This window comes from Pan troglodytes, chromosome 1 (assembly GCF_028858775.2).
Source record: "Pan troglodytes isolate AG18354 chromosome 1, NHGRI_mPanTro3-v2.0_pri, whole genome shotgun sequence".
Lineage (NCBI taxonomy): Eukaryota > Metazoa > Chordata > Mammalia > Primates > Hominidae > Pan > Pan troglodytes.
In genome coordinates this window covers 109,366,455-109,393,899 of record NC_072398.2, presented here as the reverse complement: position 1 = coordinate 109,393,899, position 27,445 = coordinate 109,366,455, and the positions used below count along the sequence as shown (strand labels likewise).

The window sequence follows — 27,445 nt, the reverse complement described above, 5'->3', positions numbered from 1 at the left end:
AAGAGAAAGATAGCACCCACTCTCCAGTTCTCTTCTCCCAAATTTGCCCATATTTCCCTTCCCTGAAGCCAATCAAATACTTTATTGTTTCTCGCTAAGAGTAATTTTTCACTCTTAAGTACAAACAGCTCAACAAAAATTCCCGGTAGCATAAATACGCACATCAATAAAATAATTACTACTCACAATAGACTTTCCATTACATATGTTTCACAAGCATTGGTTTTCTTAAAAAGAACCATGCATACAGCACTCAAATTATTGCAGATTCTAACTCAGTAGAGTTTGATTTAATGTTTTTACAATATTTTTTTTAAAGAAGTGTCCTTCCAACGCTAAAGAAAAAAATCAGAATCAAGAAAATTCTGTTTCTTAGCAACAGAAAAATCAAACTTCTGTTACTAAGTTTGGTAACAGAACAGTACTCTAAATTATCCTCTGAACCACCTGATTTACCATGTGATGCTGGGCACATTGCTGCTAATTAATCTTCCTAATCTTGTGGGATCACAATATGAATAACAAGAATGAACATAAGACACATCTGTGGGAATTATGAGGGGGAGATTATAAAGAGTCAAACCTTGTCCCCATATTTAAATTTTATAATAACTATAACCACTAGTAGAAATATAACTACTACCCTCTCATATATATGTGATGTTATTAAGTTTATAAAGTGTTTTGATATGTTTCTTATTTCATCTTCATGGCTGCTATTTATTCATAGAAAAAATAATTCTCAGTATCTGTAGCATTATTGTTAATGCCAATCTTATAGAGGCTGGAACAGGCTCAGAGAGGCTAAGTAACTTGCCTAACTAAGTCTCCTGGTTGACAATAGGTCTTAATGCAGTGTTTTCCGAATCCCTCGTTCTTACATCAAAACAGAACTGTGGCTGGGTGTGGTGGCTCATGCCTGTAATCCCAGCAATTTAGGAGGCCAAGGTGGGAAGATCACTTGAGCCCAGGAATTTGAGACCAGCCTGGGCAACATAGTGAGACCTCAATCTCTGCCAAAAAAAAAAAAAATATATATATATATACACACACACACACACACACACACACACACACACACAAAACACACACACACACACACATATATAAATAATTAGCCAGGTGAGGTGGCACACCTGTGGTCCCAGCTACTTGGGAGGCTGGGGTGGGAGGATCATTTGAGCCCAGGAGGTCAAGGCTGCAGTGAGTCGTGACGGTGCCACTGCACTCTAGCCTGGGTGACAGAGCGAGACCCTGTCTCAAAAAATAAAATAAACCAGAACGGCTCTAGTTCCTATCCATCCCTTATCATGACATAGTGTGGTAAACTAATTTCAACTCTGAATGATTGATAATGGCTTTATGTGTTCTGTTTCCCAAGTAATAAGAACATTTTAGCACAAGCCTTTAGCGCTTTTCAAATAATCATAGCCAAATGAGAAAATTAATATGACAGGCAGATTGAACAAACATTTGGTGAGAAGGAAGAGGAGGGGATACAGTAGTTTGAGATCCCTCAAATCATATGATGCAGTAGCTGCCTGACAACTCTGCTAACACGTAAGACTAGATAGAGACAGGGCCATATCTACTTCCTGTATGGGACCCATGGCAATACTAGAGTCTAGCAAAAGGGTTGTCCTCTCTGCATGTGACAATAGGCTGTGTTCCACTCCCCCCACATACACCTTGTGCAGCTCCTATAATCTCATTTATCACACTTCTCCAGGTGAGACATGGTGGCTTCTCACACCCCACCCAAAGTTGTTTCCTAAAGATCTTTCGCTAGGGCGGAGCAGAGAGTGAGATCAAATGATTCAGACAGCCATCTGATTCAGCTTTAAAAAAAAAAAATCCTGGTGGGGCGCAGTGGCTCACGCCTGTAATCCCAGTACTTTGGGAGGCTGAGGCGGGTGGATCGCCTGAGGTCAGGAGTTCGAGACCAGCCTGGCCAACATGGTAAAACCCCGTCTCTATTAAAAATACAAAAATTAGCCAGGTGTGGTAGCAGGCGTCTGTAGTCCCAGCTACTCCAGAGAATCGCTTGAACCCAGGAGGCGGAGGTTGCAGTGAGCTGAGATCGTGCCACTGCACTCTAGCCTGGGCGACAGAGTGAGACTCTGTCTCAGAACAACAACAACAACAACAAAATCCTTTCCCTCAAATTACCTAAGAAATTGTCCTTTCCTTCTTTGCCCTGAAGACAGTTAATGGGGAAAGTTCCTCCCTCTGCACAGTGAATAAATCCATCCACTATTCCTACCCTAACCCTAAGGCAAAACCTCCCACTCATCCTCCATCTCTCCCCATCTCTCTGTTACCAACCCTCACTTGGCAATATCCTTCTTGACACGTGGCAGCTCCAATGAGGCACACTCATTACATAGCCACATAAAAGATAAAAGGTGAATCTGGACCAACTTCTGGAAAATTTGGACTTAAAACATGGAAATGCAGGAGAGACAGGAAATAGAGTTAAATCCCCCAGATTTAGCTATACACATTAATTGAATTAACTAAATAATCATTTGGGTCTCATAGACACCAGCTATTTCCCTGATCCAAGATGTTATCTAGCAGCCTGTATCGCTTCCCAGTCATCCATCCTCTTGACAGGACACACATAGAAAATGGTATTTGTATAGTCCTCTGGGGCAAACAGTTGGAGAGTTAGAATCTCTGATAAGGTCAGAGGCAACCAGTCCCCGGTCACTTGGGCCACTTCAGGTCCTGCTTGTCCAGACACAGAGAGGGCTGAGGAAACCAGTATTGTGGTGACCAGCTACGAGGCTTAATTCTCATAACCCATAGCCCAATGTCCTCTTATCAAGGTGCTGTCCTATCTCACTCACAGCTCAGCCAATCCAGTAGGTCTTCCTTCCCCACCCCGATCACTGACCCATCAATCAAGATAGCCCTCCCATCCAAGGAAGAGGCCATTTCCCCTCCCACTCCACCCAGGCCAACTGCTATCCCACAGGTTACTCTCTTCTTCATTCTAAGGCAAGCTATTCCAAAGACTAAAAATGCCTAAGATTCTGTCTTAAAAGCTTATCTGCATAGTCATCTTCAAAAGCAAACATGAATTTCTCAAGGAACAGAAACACCCTTAGCCCCTGCCCTTTTCTCCATAGCATCATTCTCTGCCCCACCAAGCCGGAGCTAGGAGGGGACTTTCTCTAGGAGAGGTATGACCTGGAGATGATCTGCTTCAGAGCCACCTCAGGGATCTTGCTTAAAAATGCATATTTTCCCAGGCAAAGTGGCTCATGCCTATAATACCAACAACTGTGGAGGCTGAGGTGGGAGGATCTAAAGGCCAGGAGTTTGAGACCAGCCTGGACAACATAGTGCCACCCCTTTGGTACGAATTTTTTTTTTTTTTTTGAGACAGACTCTTGCTCTGTCACCTAGGCTGAAGTGTAGTGGCACAATCCCGTCTCACCGCAACCTCCGCCTCCTGGGTTCAAGCAATTCTCCTGCCTCAGCCTCCCAAGTAGCTTGGACTACAGGCATATGCCACCACACCCGCTAATTTTTGTACTTTTAAGTAGAGATGGAGTTTCACCATGTTGGCCAGGCTGGTCTCGAACTCCTGACCTCAAGCCTTCTGTCTTCCTTGGCTTCCCAAAGTGCTGGGATTACAGGCATGAGCCACTTTGCTCTGCCAATGTTTTTTTTTTTTAATTATCTGGGCCTGGTGTCCTGTGCCTGTGGTCCCAGCTGCTCAGGAGGCTGAGCCAGAAGGCATTACTTGAGCCCAAGAGTTGGTGGCTGCAGTGCTATGATGGTGACACTGCACTCCAGACTGAGCAACAGAGCAAGACCTGTTTCTAAAATAGATAAATTTTAAAAATGCAAATATCCACCCCAGTCCCACCCTCTACCCCCACCTTCCCCCACATTACTACATCGGAATCCCTAGGGTGAGGCATGGAATCTACATTTTAAACCAGCTCCCAAGGTGATTGTTCTGCACAGTTCCACGTCAGTGTTTGAGAGAGGCTCTGATTTATTCCAGTCGTCTTTCTTTACAGAGAAGGAAAGCAGAAAGCAGGCACCAGAGAGGTGAAATGAGCTTGTCCAAGGTCACAGGTTGTTAAGGTGACCAGAGCTGGATGAAACCCCACCTCTCTCACTGACTAGCACAGCGCCAGCTAGGAAGAGCCTAGAATAGCGACCGACTGGCAGGCCAAACCGTCCCCTGCCCCTGCCCCTGCCCCTGCCCCGGAGAAGCGGGCCCCTGCACTCACCCGCTTGTAGATGTCCTCCCGGCTGGCCTCATACTTCTGTTGCATGCGCTCCTCCAGGAAGTAGATGCGCAGCTTGAGGCTGAAGTTCTCCTTCTTCAGGTCATTGAGGTGCTGGGACAGAGTGCGATATCCATTAGACATGATGGGCAACCCATGGGGAGGAGCGTGCCCGATTGCCCCCTCAACCCAAGAACATGGTGCAGCTGCACCGCAGCATGAAGCCAGCCGGGGGGACGCTGCTGAGGCTGCGGACCGAGAGGCTGGGGCTATGGCGACATGGCCCCTATTGCTGGAGCTCTCTCCGGGACTCGGGACTGGGCTCACTGCTCTGGGTGCTGGAGCGCAGCACACTTTCCTTTTTTACCTCAGGGAGATATTTGCGGAATCCCTGACAGAGGAACATGCTGCGTGAACTCAGACACAAGTGGTGTAACCCGACTCCAAGCCAGGACTCTGCTGTCACCCTCCTGGAGCCTCCCAGGCCCAACTGTAGGCAGTTAACAGCTTCTCGGAAAAGAGAGACTGACCCCCAAGAGCTTCCAGGAAAGGGGGAGGGGAGATATTCAAGGTGACAGTGGGTTTGCAAAGAAGAGAAGGAAATAGAGGGTGGGGAGGGGGTATTTAAATGACTTGTGGCTGATTTGGACTATAAGACCAAAAGGAGTGTGGCCAGAAGCAAGAAATAAGGTTGCTATAGAAAAGACCACATGTACATAAAATGGCCCACAAAGGTAACCGCATGTCAAATATCCCCTTTCTGTCCAGTGCAAATCTTAAAGAACTTCTAACCAGAGGAGTCTCCATTTCCGTTGATAATCCAGAGCTGACTTCTAATGAGTTCCTTTGCAGTTTTCAGTCCCAAGCTTTTTGAGCTCTGAGGCAGTTCAACTAATAGCCTTTATTGCCATGAGCCTTCCCCCGAAACACACCATAGCTACCCGCAAAGAAACAGCAAATCTTCTAGCTCAGCGGAATCTTTGCAGACTCTATTTACCAGTTACAAAGCTCAGAAAGAGGCAGGGTCAAGGGATCCTCCCTCCATGGAAGAAGGGATGGGCAGAAGAGAGTGTGGGAGGATGACAGAGAGGGAGCCGTCATCCTGGAGCCCAGAGATTTCAGGCAGTCACTGGTTCTTAACTCTGGCACCTGCCAAGTGGAGCCGGGCACTCATCACCAGATCTTGCTCCTAAAGTAATTTAAGATCCTTGAGTGACAGCTGCAACATTAGCAGGAAGTATTATTTATACCACATTACATTGAAGGTGATGGGAGACAACCCCACAGCACAGATAACAAACATGGGTTCTTTGTGGCAATAATATTAGGTTGAAAAAAATATATATTAACATTCAAGATAAAGGAAACTACAAAATTTACACTTAATTCAAGCCCTCATTTCCTCTCCAACCTACCTGCTTTTCATTCTTCCAATTCCTTCTCAAACCTTCATAATCATTCCAGTCAACAACTCCTGAGTACTCACCAGGTAGGATATTGGGCATGAGGGATATATAGATCAAGAATGTCCCAACCCTCAAAGAGCTACATGGCCATACAGCTGGCCATGATATGTTAAGATATGTGTTTTACATTATGATCCTCCAAACCTGTGTTTTTCAACTTTTATGTGTTACATTGCCATCTAGTACATATGCATACACTCTTAACTGAAGTAAATGTTTCAAAAAGTAATTGTCACCATCACTATGTGTGATGTCCTCTGATATTTCCTATTTCTTTTTCTGCCAGTGACCCACCCGATGGATTTCATGACCCACTAATAAGTTTCAGCCTGAGTTTAAAAAACGTTGACTCTGGGGGAGCCCGTAAGAAAGAGTAGTCAGTTCTTACTGGGGTGATCAGAGAAAGCTTCATTAGGAGTTGAATTTGCACTTTGCCTTGAAAAATAAAAAATGTTTGAGTGGATAAAGTGGCCTCAGGAGGGCATAATTAGAGTGAAGCATTCTCCCAAATAGATTTAGATTATAAATAGGCAAAATAGGCAAGCCCAAATATTTACCATTTGGAAAAAAAAAAACTACACATTTAAAATCCATTTAACTATTTTCACTAAATCCGAATTCTTAGAATAAGAGAATGCCAACTAGGCTTAGTTAGAGACAGTGAAGAAAAAAGTCTAAGTTAAAACAACTCAAAATACGTTTTCCATTCCCAGTTCTCTTACTAAATAGCTATGTTATAGACCATTTCTCTAGAGGCCTAACTGTCCTCACTTAAAAAATGAAATGGCTTTAAAAATTGGTGATTTTTTTTTTTTTTTGAGACAGAGTCTTGCTCTGTTGCCTAGGCTGGAGTGCAGTGGTGCAATCTCAGCTCACTGCAGCCTCTGCCTCCCGGGTTCAAGCCATTCTCCTGCTTCAGCCTCCTGAGTAGCTGGGACTACAGGTGCCCGCCACCGTGCCCGGCTAATTTTTCATAGTTTTAGTAGAGACAGGGTTTCACAGTGTTAGCCAGGATGGTCTCGATCTCCTGACCTTGAGATCCGCCCACCTTGGCCTCCCAAAGTGCTGGGATTACAGGCATGAGCCACCGCGTCTGGCCAAAATTAGTTATTTTTAAGGCCCTTTCCTGGTCTAAGCTCTTCAAGGTGATAACCCAGTTAATATCACCTCCATTTTGCTCAAGGGGAGCCAGGCTGCCAGAGTCTAGATAAGTGTTTAATCATGCTGTGGCTGTCTACTTAGATTCCTTTATCAGGTAAAATAATTTCATAAAAGTTTTACAGGAAGTAAAACTGTGTATGAATCCAGGGTATTCTTATGCATCCTAGATTTCTGTTGGACATTTATGCTTATTTCCTCCATGATATCTTGTTCTTCTATCTCTCTGGCTCCTTTTCTGTGTTTTTTGCCAGCTCCTGAAAGAGGGTATTTAAATCATGGTAAGTCCTTAGCCTTCTACTTTTTTTTCTTCACATTTTTATCCACGGAGGTTTTATCCACTTTTAGGGCTATACTTTCACCTTCGAAACAATTCCCAAATCTCCAACCGAGTCTTCTCACCCAAGATCTAGCCGTACATATTCAACTCTTGGCTTAGATCATTCAACTTGAGTGTTCCCAAATTCCACCCAAGCAAAGCCTTTCCTGTTACCCTAGCCTGGAAAGACTTCTTCCTCTTTTGAACTCTAAGGCAGATATTAACATTCAACAAGTGTTCATATGCTGCCTTATGATGTGGCTTTTGTTATCTTGAAGGGTTATTTACATCTTTTAGAGTTACGCGACTTTTTGTGTGTTTGATCTTTCCAACTAGTCTGAAGCTGCCCAAGGAAAAAGTCAATGACTAACTAATATGTCTTCATAAACTCCTACAGCTTCCATAACAACCTGAGACCTCTCCAACAGCATTCATCCCATTGTGCTGTCACAGTCTGTTTACGATGACCTCAACCTGGCTAGAGTGTTTTGACAGCTGACAAGGCATATTTTGTGTCCTTGTATTCTTGTTGCATAGTACTCAGGAAGCACTCCCTAAATATTTGTGGAATCAATGAACAGGAAAATATTCCATAAACATTGTACGTTTTGCTTTGTTATATATGGGCTGGCTCACCTATATTATTCTCATAGATTTCCAATAATATGAAAAAAGTTTGTTTTAATAGTCCCAAATAAACTATATTTGGTAGAACACTTATTCTAGAATACGTAGAAAAATGACTTTTTGTTCACTTACATTTCTAAGTTTACATGCCCACCGTGATCTTTTCCCTGAACTCCAATTGATATCTGACTGTCTAGTAGAAATCTCTGCTTGAATTTAGACATCACATACTTGTGATATCTAAAACTGAACTCCTGATCTTTCCCAGTAAACATGCTCCTCCCTCACTACACCTTTTTTCAATTTGTAACAACTCAATATTTTCAGATTTTTGAGCCCAAACCTTTGAATCATTCTTGATTCATTCTCTCTCCTACATATCATCTGTCTGTAAATCTTACTATGTATATTATACATTATAGTATATATATTAATAACATATATGGTAGTATATATGTTGTAGCTGTTGTATTATGTATATAATATATATTATACCATATTATATATACTATTATACTACTATATATATATTTTATATATATATTATACTACCACTACTGCCACTGGTATTTCTACCACCCTGACCCACAGTACTGCCATCTTTTCCTTACATGATCTGAATAGCCCCTTAACTGGTGTTCCTGCTCCCACTCTTGTTCCCTTGTAGTCTATTCTCAGCACAGCAGCCACAGTGACCCTTTCAAAATACGTCGGATTACTCCTCTGCTGGAGAGCCCCCTGGCTTCCCATCTAACTTAGAGTGAAAGGTGATGTCCCTTCACCAGACTGCAAGGCCTGAGGCCCTACACCCTCTTCTTGCCTCTCCTATTACCTCCTCTACTTCTTCCTACCACTCTCCCTCTGTTCTCTGCTGTAGCCTCACTGTTTCTCTTTGTTATTTCTCAAAAACAGGAAGCAAGAGAAGCTTTCTTTTCCGAGGCCTTTGAACTTGTTGACTCTTCTGCCTGGCTGCTCTTTCTCTAGGGAGGTGCACGATTCTCTCCTCACCTTCTTCATCTTTGATTGAATGTCACCTTCTTGGTGAAGTGAATACTCTTTAGGCACCCCGTGCCTCATCCCAGCTCTCCGAATCCCCCTTCATTGTTTTTTATTCCGTAGCACTATCACCTTCTAAAATACATTTTCTTATTTATTTTGTTTCTTGTCTGTCTCTCCCCACCAGCATGTAAACTTCCTGAGAAAAGTGGGATGTTTTCTTGGTTTGTTCACTGCTGTGTCACCAGTGCCCAGAACGGTGCCTGATACATAGCTGGTGCTCAATAAATATTTGTTGAATTAAAGAATGGATGAGTAATTAACCTGCTGATTTATTTCTCATTGGATTAATACAACTTAATCGATACACAAGATTATGTAGATGTTTTAGGATAAAAAGCATACCTAATAGCATTCCTCCTTATAAAAAGATTATAAGTAAAATAAATTATTCTAACAGACTCATTTTAATACACCATGCAGAATCTGGACTTTCTACAACAGTTCTGAACAAATATGGAATCGTATATGACAAATTATAAAGGACAATATGAACTGTACAAATAGTAAAAACTGGGCCAGGCGCAGTGGCTTATGCCTGTAATCCCAGCACTTTGGGAGGCTCAGGTGAGCAGATCGCATGAGGTCAGGAGTTCAAGACCAGCCTGGTCAACATGGTGAAACTCCGTCTCTACTAAAAATACAAAAATTAGCCAGGCATGGTGGCATGTGCCTGTAGTCCCAGCTACTCAGGTGGCTGAGGCATGATGATTGCTTGAACCTGGAAAGTAGAGGTTGCAGTGAGTGGAGATCATGCTACTGCACTGGGTGACAGAGCAAGACTCCGTCTCAAAAAAAAAAAAAAAGTAAAAAGTATAAAAATTAGGAAGGAGAGGTGGCCAGAGAAGGTACCACAGAGAATTGGCACTTTAGCTTGTCTCAAAGGATGAGTTGAGCTTGAATAGGCAGTGGGGAGAACACAAGGCAGTCCAGGCAGGTAGAACATAAGTGAAAGGGCAGTATGCCCACCAGGCCAAAGCAAAGGGCACATACTGTCCTGAAATAGGCCACAGAGATGAGGGGAAATAAAAAGCCGTCTCAAGGAGATCTTGAAAGCCAGGGTGAGAAGCCTGGAGTTTGCCCCTCCAGGATCCTGGCTCTCAATCTGGATAAGAGTGAGGGGAACGGAAGTGGAGGTGGGGAGTAGGGCAGTGGGGGTGGGGAGGGCCAGGAACTGCTGACTGGGAAGATTATTTTCTTTGTGTATTGCTTAGGTTTCGTTTTACTTATTTGTTTTCTTGCAGCTTTAACAAACATCAGCGCTGCATGTGGAAACTTGGAAAAGAAAAAAAAAGCTTTAACAAACAAAAACACACATACCTGAGATGCACACGGCAACCTACTAGCTCATGGCAAACAGGCCTGTATGTTGATAACCTCTGCATTGCTTAGGAAATAAAACACTGCAGATTCTTGAGCAAGGGGAAGTGCTTCTATCTTTGTTCTTCCTTTTTCTCCTAGTACATATAACATCTTTACTCTGGTCTCAGAATGTTTCTTCCAAACCTTAATGGCTCTCCCCTTCTTTTTCCTTAATTTCTTCATTCCACCCCTGGAATAACGTTCTAGTCCAGACTAGAAATACGACGTAAATAAAGACTCAATCAATGCCAACAGTAGGAGGAGGATTACCACCCAGCTGTTGCCTGTCATGCGCCATTAACACAACCAACTGTCAAGTCTGCCTTTAAAAAAAACCCAGCTTGACATTTGCTTAATCATATTCAGACCCCCCAGCTAGCTCATATAATGGATGTACTTGAAAACATATTAATTTTTTACCGATCTTTCTCCTAAAAATAAAGCTTCACTAAGAAAAAATGATTAATCTTCTTAATGGACACATTCTTTTCAAATATAATCAAACTTCCACAATTTTAACTGTACTAATTTGATGTCTGTGGATAATTCTTACCTTTACTTTCCTTGAAAATAAAAATATTTTAAAAATAAGTTAATATGGCAAATAGAAAAACAGAAGAGTAGTGCTTTAAGTAACCCTTGACACTTTACATCAATTTACACATAGACAATTAATATGATCACTATTATACATATTTATCTAGGGTGGGTAGTGTGGAACTGTGAAAAGAGCAATAGCTTTGAACTACGAAGACCAATGTTCAAATCCCGGCTCTCCTTTTTTCTCATTGGGTCATTTTGGGGAAACTACTTAATAGTTAAGTATAGGAAGGCAGTCAGAAGACTGGGATCTGGGCAGGATACTAAGAAGGTTGCAACTGTATCTGTAATGGTAACTTTTGTTTTTTCACCTGAGGAAAATAAACTAAAAATAATGTTTTCTAACATTTAGATATTCAATACATGGACAAGTGTTTAATTATTCTTTGTATATTCCTGTTGTTTGTAAAACAGCTTATAATTTTTAAAACTATTTTAAAGGGAATGAAAGTAGGAATTACAGGGAGGCAGTTATCAATTAGATATAAGGATGAATTCTCTAGTAGAGTTAGATGTAATAAAGATATTGCCACACTCTATCCATATGTTTATACATCAAATTTTTACTGAGTACATACATCATGAGACAGAATAAACTTCCTGTCACAAAAGGTGCTTGACCAAAACTCAAGAATCACCTTTCAGGGATACTGTTAAAAGTTTTCCCACATCAGCTAGGAGTTAGCTCTAGAGGGCTTTTAAGATCTTTGGCCATCCCGAAATTTTATGCTTGAAACACATTTTCTCATAGAAACGCTCCTACCAAAGGCCAGTGAGAGAACTATCACTTTGTGAAGAATTTCAGAATGCCCACTAGCTCTCCTGTAGCCCTAAAAGGTAATGAGAGTATACCTGTTCAGACTGAGAGCTCCGGCTGCCTTGTGCTACAGAAGCAGTAAGTGCATGTAAAGGACGCCATATTTCTAAGACAAAAGCAGTAACAATGACTCAAGGATGATGCCCAATAGATGATTTAACCTATAACTTTGCTAATTGTCATATTTTCAAAACAGCCCTATGGGAAGGGTACACAAATGTCTGGGGAGTATTTCCTGCTTTTTAGCACCCAGGGAACTACAACCAGGAGCCCAACTTATTTTGGATTGGGGATGGGGATAGACAAGAAGAGATGGGGCAGGAAGAAGAGACGGCTGGTTTATTTTACATACACATATTTTATTTATAATACATCTCTGTGTCTAGGCGTCTCTATGCTGTTCTCATAAAATCTGAATTATACAAATAAAAAGTTTAATTCCTGGCTGTTTTGAATGCCTTGGGCCTGTATTATAAAATTAATCAGATACAATTATACTATCTTCACAACAATAATCATCTACATTGGTTTTGACAATGTACGAAGTACTTCCATGTGTATTATTTCGTTTATCTTTACCACAACCTTTGAAGTAGGAAGACATGATGATCCCCATTTTACTGCCTAGGACAGAGAGATATCAGGAGGTTAACTGACTTGTTCACTGAGAAAGCGGAGGAGCACAGACTATAACTCCAACAGTTTGACCCCATACTGCATACGCATCAGGGCCTTAATCATGAGACTGTATGACCCTTCTGAGCCTGGGATTCACTTGCAACTGGGTATTCCCTCTTCTACCTCAGGCCCCCTATACCTTTTCAAAAAGTGTCCTTCACTGTAAATAATCTTCCTGGTGGTGACCGTAAATGATCTGACAACCTGGATCTATGTAAAAAAAAAAAATTGTTTTCTTCATTTTCAAGATGAATAAACTAAAGTTGGCTCTCAAAGGGTTAAACAAAGAGTTACCATGTGACCTAGCAATTCCTTTCCTAGTTGTATACCCAAGAAAATTGAAAACATATGGCCACACGAAATCTTATACACAAATGTTCATAGCAGCATTACTCATAATAGCCAAAATTGGAAGTATTTCAAATGTCCTTCAACTGATGAATGGATAAACAAAATTTAGCATATCCAAATCATAGAATATTACTCAGCCATAAAAAGGAATGAAGTACTGATACATGCTACAACATAAATGACCTTGACAACATTATACGATAATGTGAAAGAAGCCAGACACTAAAGGTCACATACTGTATAATTCCATTTATATGAAATGTCCAGAATAGGCAAATCCAGGCAGAAAGTAGATTAGTGGTTTCCAGGAACCAGGGAGAGGGAAACTGGGAAGTGAGTGTTAATGAGTATGAGGTTTCCTATTGGAGTGAGAAACACGTACTGGAATTAGACAGTGGTGATGGTTGCACAGCTCTGTGAATATACTAAAATCATAGAATTGTAAGATTTAAGAAGATGAGCTGTATAGCGTGTTAATCATTTGAATAAAGCTTTGTTTTTAAAGGAAGACAAAGAAATAAACCAAAGCTGAGAGAAGTAACTAACCCAATCCTTTATCTTTTATAAGAGTTTTTTTAATGATAAAGACTCAGTTAAAGTCCAATTTGATTCAGTTCAGTTAAAGCTAAATGGCTTAGAATGAATCATGTCTAAATATTCTGTATACCAATCCTACCTATATTATAGGGCCCTAAAAGAAGGGTCAGACGAAGTATGCTCTAAGTGGCTCTCAGTACTGAATATTCACAGATTAAGTTTTACAAAAAGGTAAAGTTTTGTGATAACCCTCAGATAAAACAGAAACGTATGACCTATGTTTTGACATAAAATGTACGTATTTGGCCTGTTCTGAAAAATATGTGTAATTTTCACACACCACATTCTACCAAGGAAAATGTCAACCAGAGCCAACCAACTTGGTGTTCCACTCATCAACTCTTTTATGCCAACATGGTGTTTCTGCCCTTGTCTCAGAAGCCAACTACTGATACCTGCTTCAGAAAACTGACTATGAATTCCACAAAGTCCTGCTTTTTTCTTTTGGATTGTACAATCAACAAACAAGTCACCCTTCTAAAACTCTTGTTTCTGAAATTTTAACATAATTCCTGAAGTTCCAGAGTCTCTTAAATGCTAAAATATTAATAATACCATTCCATTTTTTCCCCTAACACTCGGAAGCATACTGATACCCATCCTGTACACAGCCTTTTCTTGCCTGATAACAAGAGCACTAATGACAGAGCTATTGCATCAGGTTGATTAATAAACCCCGTCTTAGGCAGCCTCATCATGTGGATAAAGAAAAGGAGTTAAGATGATGTTCCTGCTGCCTTCCCCAACATAGAAACACACCCACAACACCCCCAATCCTGGAATAACCAGATGTTATCTTCATCATCACACTAGAGCACTGTAAACCATATCAAAACAAAATGAAACAAATAACAACTTCCCTGGCCACCAAAAATAGATGGCCCAGCCAGAAATAGTGCTGCCAGAGGCAGTTAAATGAGCTGCAAGGCAGGAATGACAGTTGAGCTGCAGTGATGCTGGGGCCTCCCAAGGATTACCAGACTCCAAACTAGATTCTCCATCACTTTGGTCCAATCAACATCAGCAGGACTTGGTATTTGTTCACAATTGGTTCAACTCAGATTATTTGCTGAGCTTCTGGAATTCAGAGAGAGTGACTTATGGGCTCACCTTTTTCTCTAGATTTTAAATAATCCTTTCTCCATTTTTTTCTAGGAGTGAAGGCAATTTTGAAGGCATGACTACGACCTGCTCTGGCCACAAGAGCTAAGAGTTGCCAGGTGTGATGGCTCAAACACTTTGAGAGGCCAATCCCAACACTTTGAGAGGCCAAGGCAGGAGGATTGCTTGAGGCCAGGAGCTTGAAACCAGCCTGGGCAACACAGTGAGACCCCATCTCTACAAAAAATAAAAAAACAGGCCAGGCACAGTGGCACTTAGGGAGGCCAAGGTGGGTGGATCACCTGAGGTCAGGAGTTCGAGACCAGCCTGACCAACATGGAGAAACTCCGTCTCTACAAAAAATACAAAGTTTGCCAGTGTGGTGGCACATGCCTGTTATCCCAGCTACTCAGGAGGCTGAGGCAGGAGAATCGCTTGAACCCGAAAGGCAGAGGTTGCGGTGAGTGGAGATCATGCCATTGCACTCCAGCCTGCGCAACAAGAGTGAAACTCCATCTCAAATAAATAAATAAAATAAAGTTTTAAAAAGTCAAAATTATCCAGGCGTGATGGTATGTTCTTGTAGTCCCAGCTACTCAGGAAGCTGAGGTGGGGGATCACTTGAATCTGGGAGGTCGAGGCTGCAGTGAGCCAAGATTGTGCCACTGCACTCAAGTCTGGATGACAGAGCAAGACCATGTCTCAAAAAAAAAAAAAAAAAAAACAACCAAAACCCAAGAGTCCACAGTGATACCAAGAATGCCCATGGCTGCAACAATAATGCCTTGACCAGAAGTAGGGGGATAAGGGAAAAGATAGAGCCAACATGAACCCCGATTGACCCTCCCTTGCTCCATCCATGACAGAAAGCCTCCTATTTCTGAATTCACCAGGCTCATGCTGCCTCCAGGACTTTGCATGGGTAGCAGCATTAGCCTAGAATGTCACTTCTCTTTAATTCCCACCCATCTCTCACTTAACTAATCCCAACTCACCCATAAGGATCTAAGTCAGATATTACCTACTAAAAGAAACCTATCTGGCCCTAATGCCCGGGCAAGGGCTTCTCCTGAATGCTTCCACAGCACTGCGGACCTACTCTTATTGTGGCCCATTTCACAGTATATTGGGATTATCTGTTTGACTCTCTCCCCAGTAGATCTGGAGTTCCTTAACAACAGGAAGAATCTTCTTTACTTTTCTTCCAAAAACAGAAATCGCTTTACTGTTTTTTGTTTGTGTTGCTGTTGCTTCAATGGTCATAAAAGTACTACATGTGCCTCTTCCAGTTGTTCTCTTTCTCAGTGGAGGGCATAACCTAGTAGTTGACCAAGCAAGAAAACTTGACATCATTTATTCATTCAAAACAAACAAAAAAGAAGAAAAGAAAAGGGCATGCCTACTATGTACCAGGCATTATGCTAATCACTGTATCTAGAAGTGAAAAGACAACCACTGTCCCTGCTATAGTGAGCTCATGTTCTAACAGAAAAGGCAGACTTTGAACAAATAACTCACGTTATTGAAGAGAGAGGTGAAGGTAGTCTGGAAGTTTATGACAAGGTGACAGTGGGTAGGATGTGAGTGAAGAGATGAATTGGTGATCAGTCATCTTTGGGTTTCTTCAGCCTCACTGGTTCTACATCCAGTCAATGGCTTAGCTCTATCAATTCTGCCTCTGAAATTTCTTTCACCTGTCCATTTCTCTAATTTTTATACTGGCATCTCCACCAACCTTTGCCTGGAATACTGCAACTGTTTTCTCTGCCTCTAGACTACTCCTCCTATGCAGAGGCCATAAGGAAGCCAAAAGGATCTTTCTAAGAGGAAAATCTGATCATGTCACCTCTCTGTCTAAAAGCTTTCAGCAGTTCCCTTGAGCTCAGATAAAATTTAAAAGCCTTTACATAACTTGCAAGACTCTGTATGATGACTCCTCTCTCTTTTCTCTGGTTTCAGTTCTCTGCATTCCTTACATCCCATTCTCTAGGAATACTGACTATGGTTCTTTCTCTCATCGGGATCTTGATTCAAGCTATTTCCTATGCATGGAACATTCTTCATTCTCACACTCCCACCCCCTTATTAGTGGCTACTTCTTATTCCTTCTTCAGGACCCTGGTTAGATGCAGTTTCCTCTAGGAAACTTTCCCTGAATCCCCCAATCTCTTCAGATTGAGTAAGTGCCCAGTTATATACTCCATAGCACTCTTTACTTCTATTACAATAATAATTACATTCTGTTGGAATTTGCTAATCTGTAGACTCTATGAAGGCAGGAACCATGTTTGCCTATTCAATATTGTATCTGCAATGCTTAAGGTATGCTGCACATAGTAAAAGCACTGGAATATTTTTTCAATGAATAGATAATTAAAATAAATATAATACTCAGTTATAAAGAAGGCAATAGGCTAATTCCATCATCCAGACATAATCAATATCAATGTTTTGGTATGTATCCTTCCAGACATTTCCATCTTTTCTCCCTCAAAAATGAGATCTTATTTTTTGTAATATTCAGTCAAATTGTTGTTGCCGTTGTTTTGTTTAATCTTAAATTTGTTATAATGGACATCCTCCCAAGTCAGTACATTGCTCTATCATGTTCTATTGTATATATATTCCACATTTGAAATAATCCTCACCTTGAGTACTAATATTGTATTGGTATAGAGAATACTGAAATATAAACACTCATCCTTGAACATACATTTTCTTTTTTTTGTTTTTTTTAGACGGAGTCTAGCTCTGTCACCCAGGCTGGAGTACAGTGGCAATCTTGGCTCACTGCAACCTCTGCCTCCTGGGTTCAAGCGATTCTCCTGCCTCAGCCTCCTGAGTAGCTGGGATTACAGGTGTGCACCACCACACCTGGCTAATTTTCGTATTTTTAGGAGAGACAGGGTTTTACCATGTTGGCCAGGCTGGTCTCGGACTCCTGACCTCAGGTGATCCGCCTGCCTCAGCCTCCTAAAGTGCTGGAATTACAGGCGTGAGCAGCCACGCCCGGCCGAAAATACATATTTTCATACATTCATTCTTGATCATTGTGCAACTAACAGCTAGAACATGGCCTGGCACACACGATGCACTTATAAATGGATGAGTGGATTAACAAACAAATGAATAAGGGGGTCAGCTATCAATAAGCATAATAATTTGGGGCTAAGAGTTTAGGCACTAGAACCAGTACACTTACGTCCAAATCCCAGCTCCAGCACTTGCCATCAATTACTAGTGTTTTCCTAGCTTCAGTGTCTCTCTACAAACAAAGACAATGGTTGTACCAACCTCAAAAGACTATTAGGAGAACTGAATAAGATAATAAGGTCAAGTGCATTCTCAGAACTTGGCACACTGTAAGCACTTACAAATATTAATTGGTATCATGATCTTTGTTGCTATTTTTTAAATTTAGTATTGGAATGGAAACTATCATTAGAATGGAAACTTTGCAAAGTCCACAGAAAGAAAGATAGGGCTTCTCTTCGAACAATGGGAGAAGAGAAGAAAACAAGTTTTAATGAGGAGACAGAAAGGAGATAATTTAAAATTACAAAAAGAATTATTCTAATTCAAGTGCTACATTCTCTGTGAAAGTGGTTGCTCTCTTTTCTGTGTTGGTAATCATACCTTTCAGAATGTTCAGGGTTGTCCAACTTTTGTAATTTCATTCTTTTTGATAAAGTTTCTTTATTAATTGCATAACCAAATGTAAGCTAATATTTACAACTTTGAAAAGTTTACACACGCACACGCGCGTGCACAAATTAGAAAAAATGTTCTATCCCAGTATTTAAGATTTATTTATTTATTTGAGACAGAGTCTCTCTTTGTCGCCCAGGCTGGAGTGCAGTGGCTCGATCTCGGCTTACTGCAACCTCTGCCCTCTGGGTTCAAGCGCTTCTCCTCCCTCAGCCTCCTGAGTAACTGGGATTACAGGCGTGTGCCACCATGCCTAGCTAGTTTTTGTATTTTTAATGGAGATGGGGTTTCACCATGTTAGCCAGGCTAGTCTCGAACTCCTGACCTCAGGTGATTCGCTCACCTCAGCCTCCCAAAGTGCTGCAATTACAGGCATGATCACCACACCTCGCCATATTTAAGTTTTAAAAACATACGTTAGTTTGGCAAGTACTCCCATCTTGAAATATCTCTTTCAATATTGCCTTAGATGTTATTTAAATTAAATCTTGTATAATTTAAATTTTTTTATGCCCCAATCAGATTGCACATTCTTTGAGAATGGAATCTCATGTCCATCTTTGTATATTCTACAGCACTCAGAAGCATTCCTTTTACTCTGTAGTTCTATAAGAAAAAAAGTAATTGATTTGATTCATATCTTTGGTAATGTTGCTTAGGAATGAAAACTTTGCATGGAAAGTCTGTGGAATGCCTGTGTGTGGAAGCCTTCTGTTTCCCTTTTTAAACATGAGATTGAAAAGGGAAAACAAACTGCACTTGTGATTGCTGAAAGTTTAATATTTACCCCCTGCCTCCTAGTAACTTTTTGAATGTCTTAAGATACCAGTGAAAACAAAACCAGTATGTTTGGGACACTGTGGTTTGGAAGAATGAATGCATTTTTTTAAAATAAAAATGCACTTCACTAGTAGTATTCATTTTCCAAGGCTGTAATTAGAGAGAAACACTCAAGAAGCACCAAAATTGTGGAACATAAAGAGGGCAGTGACAGGACCCCAATTAACCTAAATTAGCACAGGTTACCCAGACTGTGATAACTCAGAGCTCCAGAAACTCTCCAAAATGAAAAAGCCTTCTGCTTTCAGCACTTTTTTTTTTTCTTTTTTCTCCCCAAAGACTTCAAGATTCAAGTGGAAAAGTTCGCCAGGATGGGTGGGACCTGAACAGGCTGACTCACTGCGGTTAGATTCAGACTGCCAAGGAAAGCTGCAGAGTACAGTTAGGCATACACTACAGCTGGTTTTGATGATATTTTCTTGTTAAAGACAACATTATTAGAAAAATGTGTAAACAGGACAGGGCAGTGGAGGCCCCCTCTTGATTTTATAGCCAAAGACTCCCACCCTTCTGTGGCTTTTCTGTACCGTCTGCCATGTTGATTCTATGTAAAAAACCCAACTGCAGGCATTCCACCAATGTAGTGCTCTCCTTCTCTGAGAGTCCTTTCATTTCCCCAAGAGCTTTGGAATCATTGGAGTTACAGTGGTTCCGTTACTTTATTCTTATATAACTTTGGGCAAGTTATTTGAACCTTGATCTCTTCACTAGTATAATGGTTGTAAAAATAATATCTATCTCATAAGTTAGGAAAATGAACTGAAAATACACTAAATTAAATATGTCAAATATCTAGAAAAGTGCCTGGTGCATAATGAGCACTCAAATAGTATTTATTGTTATTAGCTACTATTGTGATCTTCCTAATAAATCCTGTCAAATATTATTTCAAAAAGACTCTTTCTCTCCCGTCCTTTTCATTTTTAGTTTTATCATTCCATTTAAAGTGGAAAAGAGGCCAGGCGCGTAGTTCGCGCCTGAAATTCCAGCACTTTGGGAGGCCAAGGAGGGCGGACCACTTGAGGCCAGGATTTGGAGACCCCAACATAGCGGAACGCCATCTCTACTAAAAATACAAAACATTAGCCGAGTGTGGTGGCGGGAGCCTGTAGTCCCAGCTACTCAGGCAGGAGAACTGCTTGAATCCAGGAGGCAGAGGCTGAGATTGCACCACTGCACTCCAGCCTGGGTGACACAGCGAGACTCCTTCTCAAAAAAAATGAACAATAAAAAAAAAAGGGAAAAGAAATGTACATTTCTTGACTTCCTAGTTTCCCATCCTACCCAATCAATTAACACACCAATACCCTCCTTAAAACTATTCAACTTATTGTGAATACCAGGTAGAGGCAGAAGAGATACAAATCCAATAGGATATCTAATTTTTAATACTTTTCAGCTAGTTTAGTTGATGAATATTTACTGAGCACTTACTATGTACTACATTATGCTATATTCTAGAGACTAGAAAAGAATGGGCAAGAGGTGTTTTCTGCCCTCAAGGAGCTTAGAGTCTTGGTATATATTCTGGGATTAGAGAGTAAGAGAAGGCATCCTAAAATTAAAAAATAAATAAATTTAAAAAGGCACCTGAGCTGAATCTTGAAGGATGAGTAAACTTTAACCAAATAAACAATAGGAGAGAAAAGGTTTTCAAGGCAGAGGGAACAGCAGGTACAAATAAATGAAAGTATGAAACAGCTTTGAATTGCAAGCAGTTCAGAATTAATAGAGTAAAAATCATGTAATAGAGAATATTGGAAGACAAAAGTGGATTTACAGTTTACCTAGAGAGGCAGGAGTCTGGTAGAATTTCAATCTGCATCAATCTAAATAGGAGGAACTAGTGATTCCATTTCCAAATAAGCCAACACCTTCATTAGCACCAAACTTTCACCAGCTGAGTTCCCCAACATAGGAAATGCCCACTATCTTTAGGTCACAAAGACATCATCAGGTGTTTTCAGGCCCAATCATGAGTTATTGGGCAAGTTCCTTTGTTATTCTTTTTGCCATTAGTTCATCATGTGTAAACTGGAATAATAATCATGGCTTTTCTTTTTTTTTTTATTATATTTGAAGTTCTGGGATACATGTGCAGAACGTGCAGGTTTGTTGCACATTATACATGTGCCATGTTGGTTTGCCGCACCCATCAACCCGTCATCTATATTAGGTATTTCTCCTAATATTATCCCTCGCCTTGCCCCACAGCCCCTGACAGGCCCCTGTGTGTGATGATCCCCTCCCTGTGTCCATGTGTTCTAATTAGTCAACTCCCATTTATGTGTGAGAACATAGGGTGTTTGGTTTTCTGTTCCTGCGTTAGTTTGCTGAGAATGGTGGTTTCCAGCTTCATCCGCGTCCCTGCAAAGGACATGAACTCATTCTTTCTTTGTGGCTGCATAGTATTCCATGGTGTATATGTGCCACATTTTCTTTATCCATTCTAACATTAATGGGCATTTGGGTTGGTTCCAAGTCTTTGCCATTGTTAATAGTGCTGCAATAAACATACGTGTGCATGTGTCTTTATAGTAGAATGATTTATAATCCTTTGGGTATATACCCAGTAATGGGATTGCTGGGTCAAATGGTATTTCTAGTTCTAGATCCTTGAAGAATTGTCACACTGTCTTTTACAATGGTTGAACTAATTTACACTCCCACCAGCAGTGTAAAAGCGTTCCTATGTCTCCACATCCTCTCCAGCACCTGTTGTTTCCTGATTTTTAATGATCGCCATTCTAACTGGTGAACATGCCTTTTCACAAGGTTGTTGTAAATGAGATCATGCTGTCACATACTTAGAGCAATATTTGCCACATAGAAAGTGATCATCAAATGCTAGCCAGTATTATGTATGTGCCGCTGAAGTCTTGCTCATTCCAGAGATGCTGCAGCTGGGTGCTGTGATCAGTGAGAAAGCATAGGGCAAAGGATTTTTCTCAACACATCATTGTGACCATTTGTAGGTAAAATTTATTTCTGATCCAATAATGTGTTCAGATTTATGATCATGGTACATAAACTTATGGCCCTGAAAAAGTCACAATTTCTGTGAGTCCTGGTTCCCTCACTTAAAAAATGGGGAGAGTGATGCTTGTTCCGTGTCTTATAAAGACAAAATAAAACAACTTATGAGATACACTTAACCCACTGCTCAATACACTAAACCCACTGCTCAATACACTGAACCCACAGAGAATCCCTTCATCAGTGGATTCTCTGAGTGGGGAAAAGCGCCTACATAACGAAGTTGGTAAGGTTGGGAAATTAATTAAATCACTCATTCATTCAAAAATATAAATGAAGCATATATGCTAAGCAATGCCCTCCTTTCATCATGGAGTGTAATACCTATTGACCTCAACCTGACAAACATACAATTGGAGTTTGTATACACATACAACCATGCTGTTGGTTGTGGGTGGAGAATGAAAGAAAAGAAACACTGTTGTGTGTTGGAAATGTTGCTTTCTTTGTCCCTTTTTTCTACACCAACATAAATGATAATTGTCATTTTCGCTTGTTAATTGACTAATTATGTTTTGGTTCCATAATGTGCCAGTATTTGCATTTTTAGTCTGTTATCTCTTTCCCTGTAATCAAAGGGCCTTTTTTCTCTAGAATTTCCTACATCAGCAAACATTTTAGAGGTAACTGCATTACTGAACAATTATAATTACTTTTGACAGATTGAGTACTTTTAATATTACTTCTCTCCTGTTCTAACTCTCTTTTTTTACCTCTCTATAGTCCAGTCTCTTATTTGAACATATCTCTCTTCCTTCCCCCAAATCTCCCCTCTGTCTGGAATATTATACTCTACTTCTCTGACTAGTAAAATCTAACTCAGCTTTGGAGACCTTGCTCAACGTGAAGCCCCCAGGAGAAATGTCCTCTGGTAAGAGGCCTTTCCCTGCTCCTTTAATAAAAGTAGACATTTTCTCTCAAGATCTCAGAGTGTACTGTCCTTATCTCTATGAAAGCACTTGCCATGCTATATTGTATTTAATGCAATGTCTGTACTTCCAAATAGACTATAACTATCTAAGGGCAGGAACTAAAGTATCTCATTTAATGTGATCATGTGTTTGTTGCATGGATAAATGAAATAAGAAGGGATTCCTGGCTGCTTCTTCCAGGCCTGTATCCCTTTGTCTTTAAGCCCTGGAGGAGTCGACCCTACTTTGGCAAAAAACATTTAGCATGTCCCTTCCTCTCTCTGAGTACTGCTACCTATCCTATATCCCAAGGCTACCGAATGCATATTTTAAACTTTACAGAAAATACCATGTTATTTAGTATTTTACCATTTTTAGGGGAGGGCATAGGAATGTGTTCCTATCTCTCCTATATTTTTTCTAACCAATGTTTTCTCTAATTTTTAAACCCTTTCATGGAGGCGTTTTGTATTTTAGGTGCTGTCATTCAGAGTCCACAGGATGGATGAATGGATATGAAAATGAACAAACGTGTGACACAACACTGCATGATTTACCGGCAATGACTTTCTGATCAAGCCTGAAGTGGGTTGTAGCCTCTTTATTTACTTTTTATTTGACACATAGCAGAGAGAGATTTAAACTATCTCTTATTGGCCTTTTCCCTGCGTCTTAGCTTGGTTTCTGTCAGTGTTTCCCAGCATCGAGAAATAAGGACTAATCTGTCATATTAGATCTAAACTCTAAGAGAAAAGGACTTTGGGCCTTATATCTGCCACCCATTCTTTCAATGGAGGTGACACCCCTCATTTCTATATTTCCAGTCATCTCTCAATGAAAAGGAACATGCAGGCTGGCTGGCCTTTGGAGAGCACCCCACACAGTTTTGAGGAGCTCTGCAGCTCTGCTCGCCCTTTCTGCATCACAGCAGATCCAAAAGGTGAAAAAAAAAAAAACAAAAAAAGGAGGGGGTTGGGGTGTTAGCATCCTTGCTTCCCCCACCAGCACCACACAGCTGTTCGGAGGTTTAGTCTTCAAAAGCCTCTTGGTTATCATGCAAACTCTGCATGTCTTAAAAAAAAATACACACAGTATACATGAGAATGCTAAGCATAAAATTTGAAGAATAGGCTGTTAATTCTTAGGCACATGTTATATGGTGCATATTCTTTGCCCACAGAAATATCTGGTAGGATGTACAGAAAGTATTGGTGAAATATTTCTACTTACAAATTGAGGGAAGATGGGATAAACCCATGTCAACACAAAATTTTTTGAGATTAGAATTTTATTTTATTTTTTCTGTCAAAAGTTATCAATTCCAATTCCAGAATGAGAGAAACCCCAGTATCTCACAGACTATTTACACATTATTTATGTGGGACCTGCTTGCTGGGTATCCCTGAGGGGGCACCAAAGAGCTATTTCTTTCTTCCTTTTTTTTTTTTTTTTTTTTTTAGAGCACAAGAGTATAAGAAATTCCGGCTGCCTGCTTCTGGGCTATTTAAATCCCAGTAGACATGCTCTCTTGTACAGACTTCCTGGGCTCAACCCAGCTCACAGGGAGCTGGGGAATCTGTATTACATTATCAGTTATTGTTTTTGGTCAAATCTAAGGACAAACATATGAAGAAGCAGAGCATGCGGCACTGGTTCAGGAGGTTCAAGCAACATTATCAGATTCTTGTTGAGAAACAAATGGTTGTTACTGTGCCACTGCACACTGCAGACAATTCCTAGATATCGAGAGAGGTCCAAGCTAGCAACAGAGAATTTAATACTAGCTGCTGGACTGGGACTCCTGGGCTCACTATGTTGCAGCTATAGATTCTCAGAATGCCATTTAAACTTCCTGAGTTTATCTGAGAAGTAAACCAAGGGTGTAGGTGATGAGGCAGCATTTACTGGTACAGTTAGTCCCCCCTTATCCACAGTTTTGCTTTCCATGGTGTCAGTTACCCACAGTCAACCACAGTGTGAAAATGTTAAATAGAAAATTCTAGAAATGAACAACTCATAAATTTTAAATTGCCCATTGTTCTGAGCAGCATGATGAAATCTCGTGCCATCCACTCTATCTCACCCTTGAATCATCCCTTTGTCCAGCACATCCAGGCTGTATATATCGCCCACCAGTTAGTCACTCAGTACTGTCTGGGTTATCAGATTGTTGCAGTATCACAGCGCTTGTGTTCAAGTAACTCCTATTTTACTTAACAATGTAAAAGTGCAAGAGTAATAATGCTGGTATATTGTTATAATTGTTCTATGTTATTATTAACTACTGTTAGCCTCATTAACATTTAATTTATAAATTAAACTTTATCCTAAGTATGTATGTATAGAAAAAGACATAGTAAATATAGGGTTCAGTACTATGCAGTTTGAGGCATCCAAAGGAGGGACTGCTGTACAGGCAAGGGTCCATAAACCGCACCCCCCAGCACACAGCTGACAGAGCATATGTTTATTGGGACATGCTCTTGAAAGAGACACCATAATGATAATAACATCCATAATCCGGACCAATCCATGGGTCATATTTTTATCAGGCATCACTATTCCATAGTACTGCTTCTAATTGGGATAACAATTATCCACTCACATGACTTACCTTCTCAAAGTCTCGAAGAGCCTGGGTCTGTACCTGAGGGGGTTTCTCAAATGCTCTCAAGGAATATGTCTGCACAAACGGGACCTTTTCACCACTTCTCCAGATCTGTGACTGCACTGGAGGGCCTCGATCTTTAGTGTCACTAAGAAAAGCTGTCAATGAAACAGAACAACAACAAAAAAGGTTTATATAATAACAGCACTAGGATCATTCTAACTGGCACATTCCAGCAGAATTCAGTTTCTGCAAAATACAAACTCAATCTAGGCCAAATAGAAACAGTTTACATAAAGTAGTCTGTGGTAGATCATATTAATAGCCATCCCCAGTGAATCAAACTAGTTTGGGTCCATAGGCCTTTGCAATGTGATACTCCTGCCATTAAGAAGTAGAGCCTATTTCCCCAACTCTTGAATCTGGGTTGGCAAAGTGGCTTGCCTTGACTGGCAGAATATGATATAAATGCTACTGTATGAGTTCCAGAGACTAGCTTTGAGAGGCCTTGCATTTCTGCTCTTGCCTTATTAGCATCCCAAGACAACCATGCTGTGAAGAAGTCGGTCTACCCCACTGGAGAAGGAAAGGCTGTTCAGGGAAGTGAAGATGCCCCAGCTGACAGTCACCACCTGCCAGACAAGTGAGCAAGGCTGTCTGAGACCTTCAGTCTCAGTCAAGCCATCAGAAAGTTGCAGCCAGTTGAGTGATCCCAAGTGAGACCAGCAGCGATAATGCCCAGTTTGCCAAAACAGAACTGTGAGAAATAATAAATCATTGTTGTTTTAAGCCAGGTGTGGGCAGACATTTTCTTAAAGGACCAGACAGTGTTTTAGGCTTGTGGGTCATATCATCTCTGGCACAGGTACTCAACTCTACCCTGTAACACAGAGCAGACACAGACCATCTGTAAATGAATGAGTGTCACTGTGTGGCTATAAATCTTTACTTATAAAAACTGACTGTTGGCCCATGGGCCATAGTTTGCTGCTGACCCCTGTTTTAAGTCACTAAGTTTTGGGATGGTTTGTCACATAACAAAAGGTAACCACAACAGTCTAAAGGAAAGAACCAAGCTGCTAGCAAACTATCTCTACCGATAATTTTTCAGGTTACTATTTAGTAACAGTAACAATTATAACAGCCAACATATTTAAAGGGCATTACATGTTACAAAATAGTTTCACATGAATTATTTCATTTATGAAGTCGCTGCAATCAGTGAAATAGACATAAGTGATTATTAAGTCCATTTTACTGATGAGTAAGTAAAGATTCAGAAAGTTTGCTTGACCAAGATCACATTGCTAAAAAGTGGCAGAACCAATCCCATATTTTCTCCATCTGTCTTTCTTAGCAGTATGCTACTACTGTGTTATTTTAGCAATTAAAGGGATTGCAATAGGTCTGAGAATGGGGAAAACAGGTAAAGAGGCAGAGACTCAATCACTCCATTAACCAATGGAAGCATTGCTTTGGGAGAACCTAGTGGAGTCTAAGCTGTAATTAACCCTATGCTTGCTTTTGAGAAGTAATATTGTTAAAGAATGAGAAATCAGAGCCTCTGTCAAACAAAGTACACAGAGGACCTCATGTTGGGGCAGGGTTGGAGTTACAGACAGGTAGAAAACATAGAAAGCTACATACTTTCCTGGCTGACAGAAGGAAATAATGAACTTTTATTATGGAACTATTTTTTAAATAAGAAGACAATCATGGCAAAGCATTAAGCGCTACAGACAGTGTCAGGGCAAGTAAGAGCAAAACAGGTGCTGGGTGACTGCCTGGCTGAGGAAAAGTTAACTAGACACTTGGGGAAAGGAGATCCAAGGGAGTAAGAGGCAAAATGCCTTTGCATGCTTTTCTTCCTATCTCTTTTTCTTTCTCTCCTTCTCACTCTCTCCCTTCCTTCCTTTCTTCCTTTCTCTTTCTTTTTTTTTTTCTCTTTTCCCCCTACCTC

At 40.7% G+C, this 27,445-nt stretch overlaps 1 protein-coding gene across 35 annotated transcripts in view; it reads right to left on the bottom strand.

The window, feature by feature from the left end:
• Positions 1-27,445, bottom strand: part of LOC107966245 (myomegalin) — a 229,804-nt gene that overhangs the window by 144,411 nt on the left and 57,948 nt on the right. For 29 of the 35 annotated variants that reach the window (XM_054669270.2, XM_054669246.2, XM_054669205.2 and 26 more), the window contains exons 3-4: positions 25,492-25,643; positions 4,254-4,364 (exon numbers count right to left, since the gene is read on the bottom strand). In XM_054669270.2, coding sequence (XP_054525245.1) covers positions 4,254-4,364; positions 25,492-25,643 — 263 coding nt within the window. Of the gene's footprint in view, positions 1-4,253; positions 4,606-25,491; positions 25,644-27,445 lie in introns of those variants that run through there. The other 6 variants (XM_054669225.2, XM_054669300.2, XM_054669378.2 and 3 more) reach the window with 2 other exon arrangements.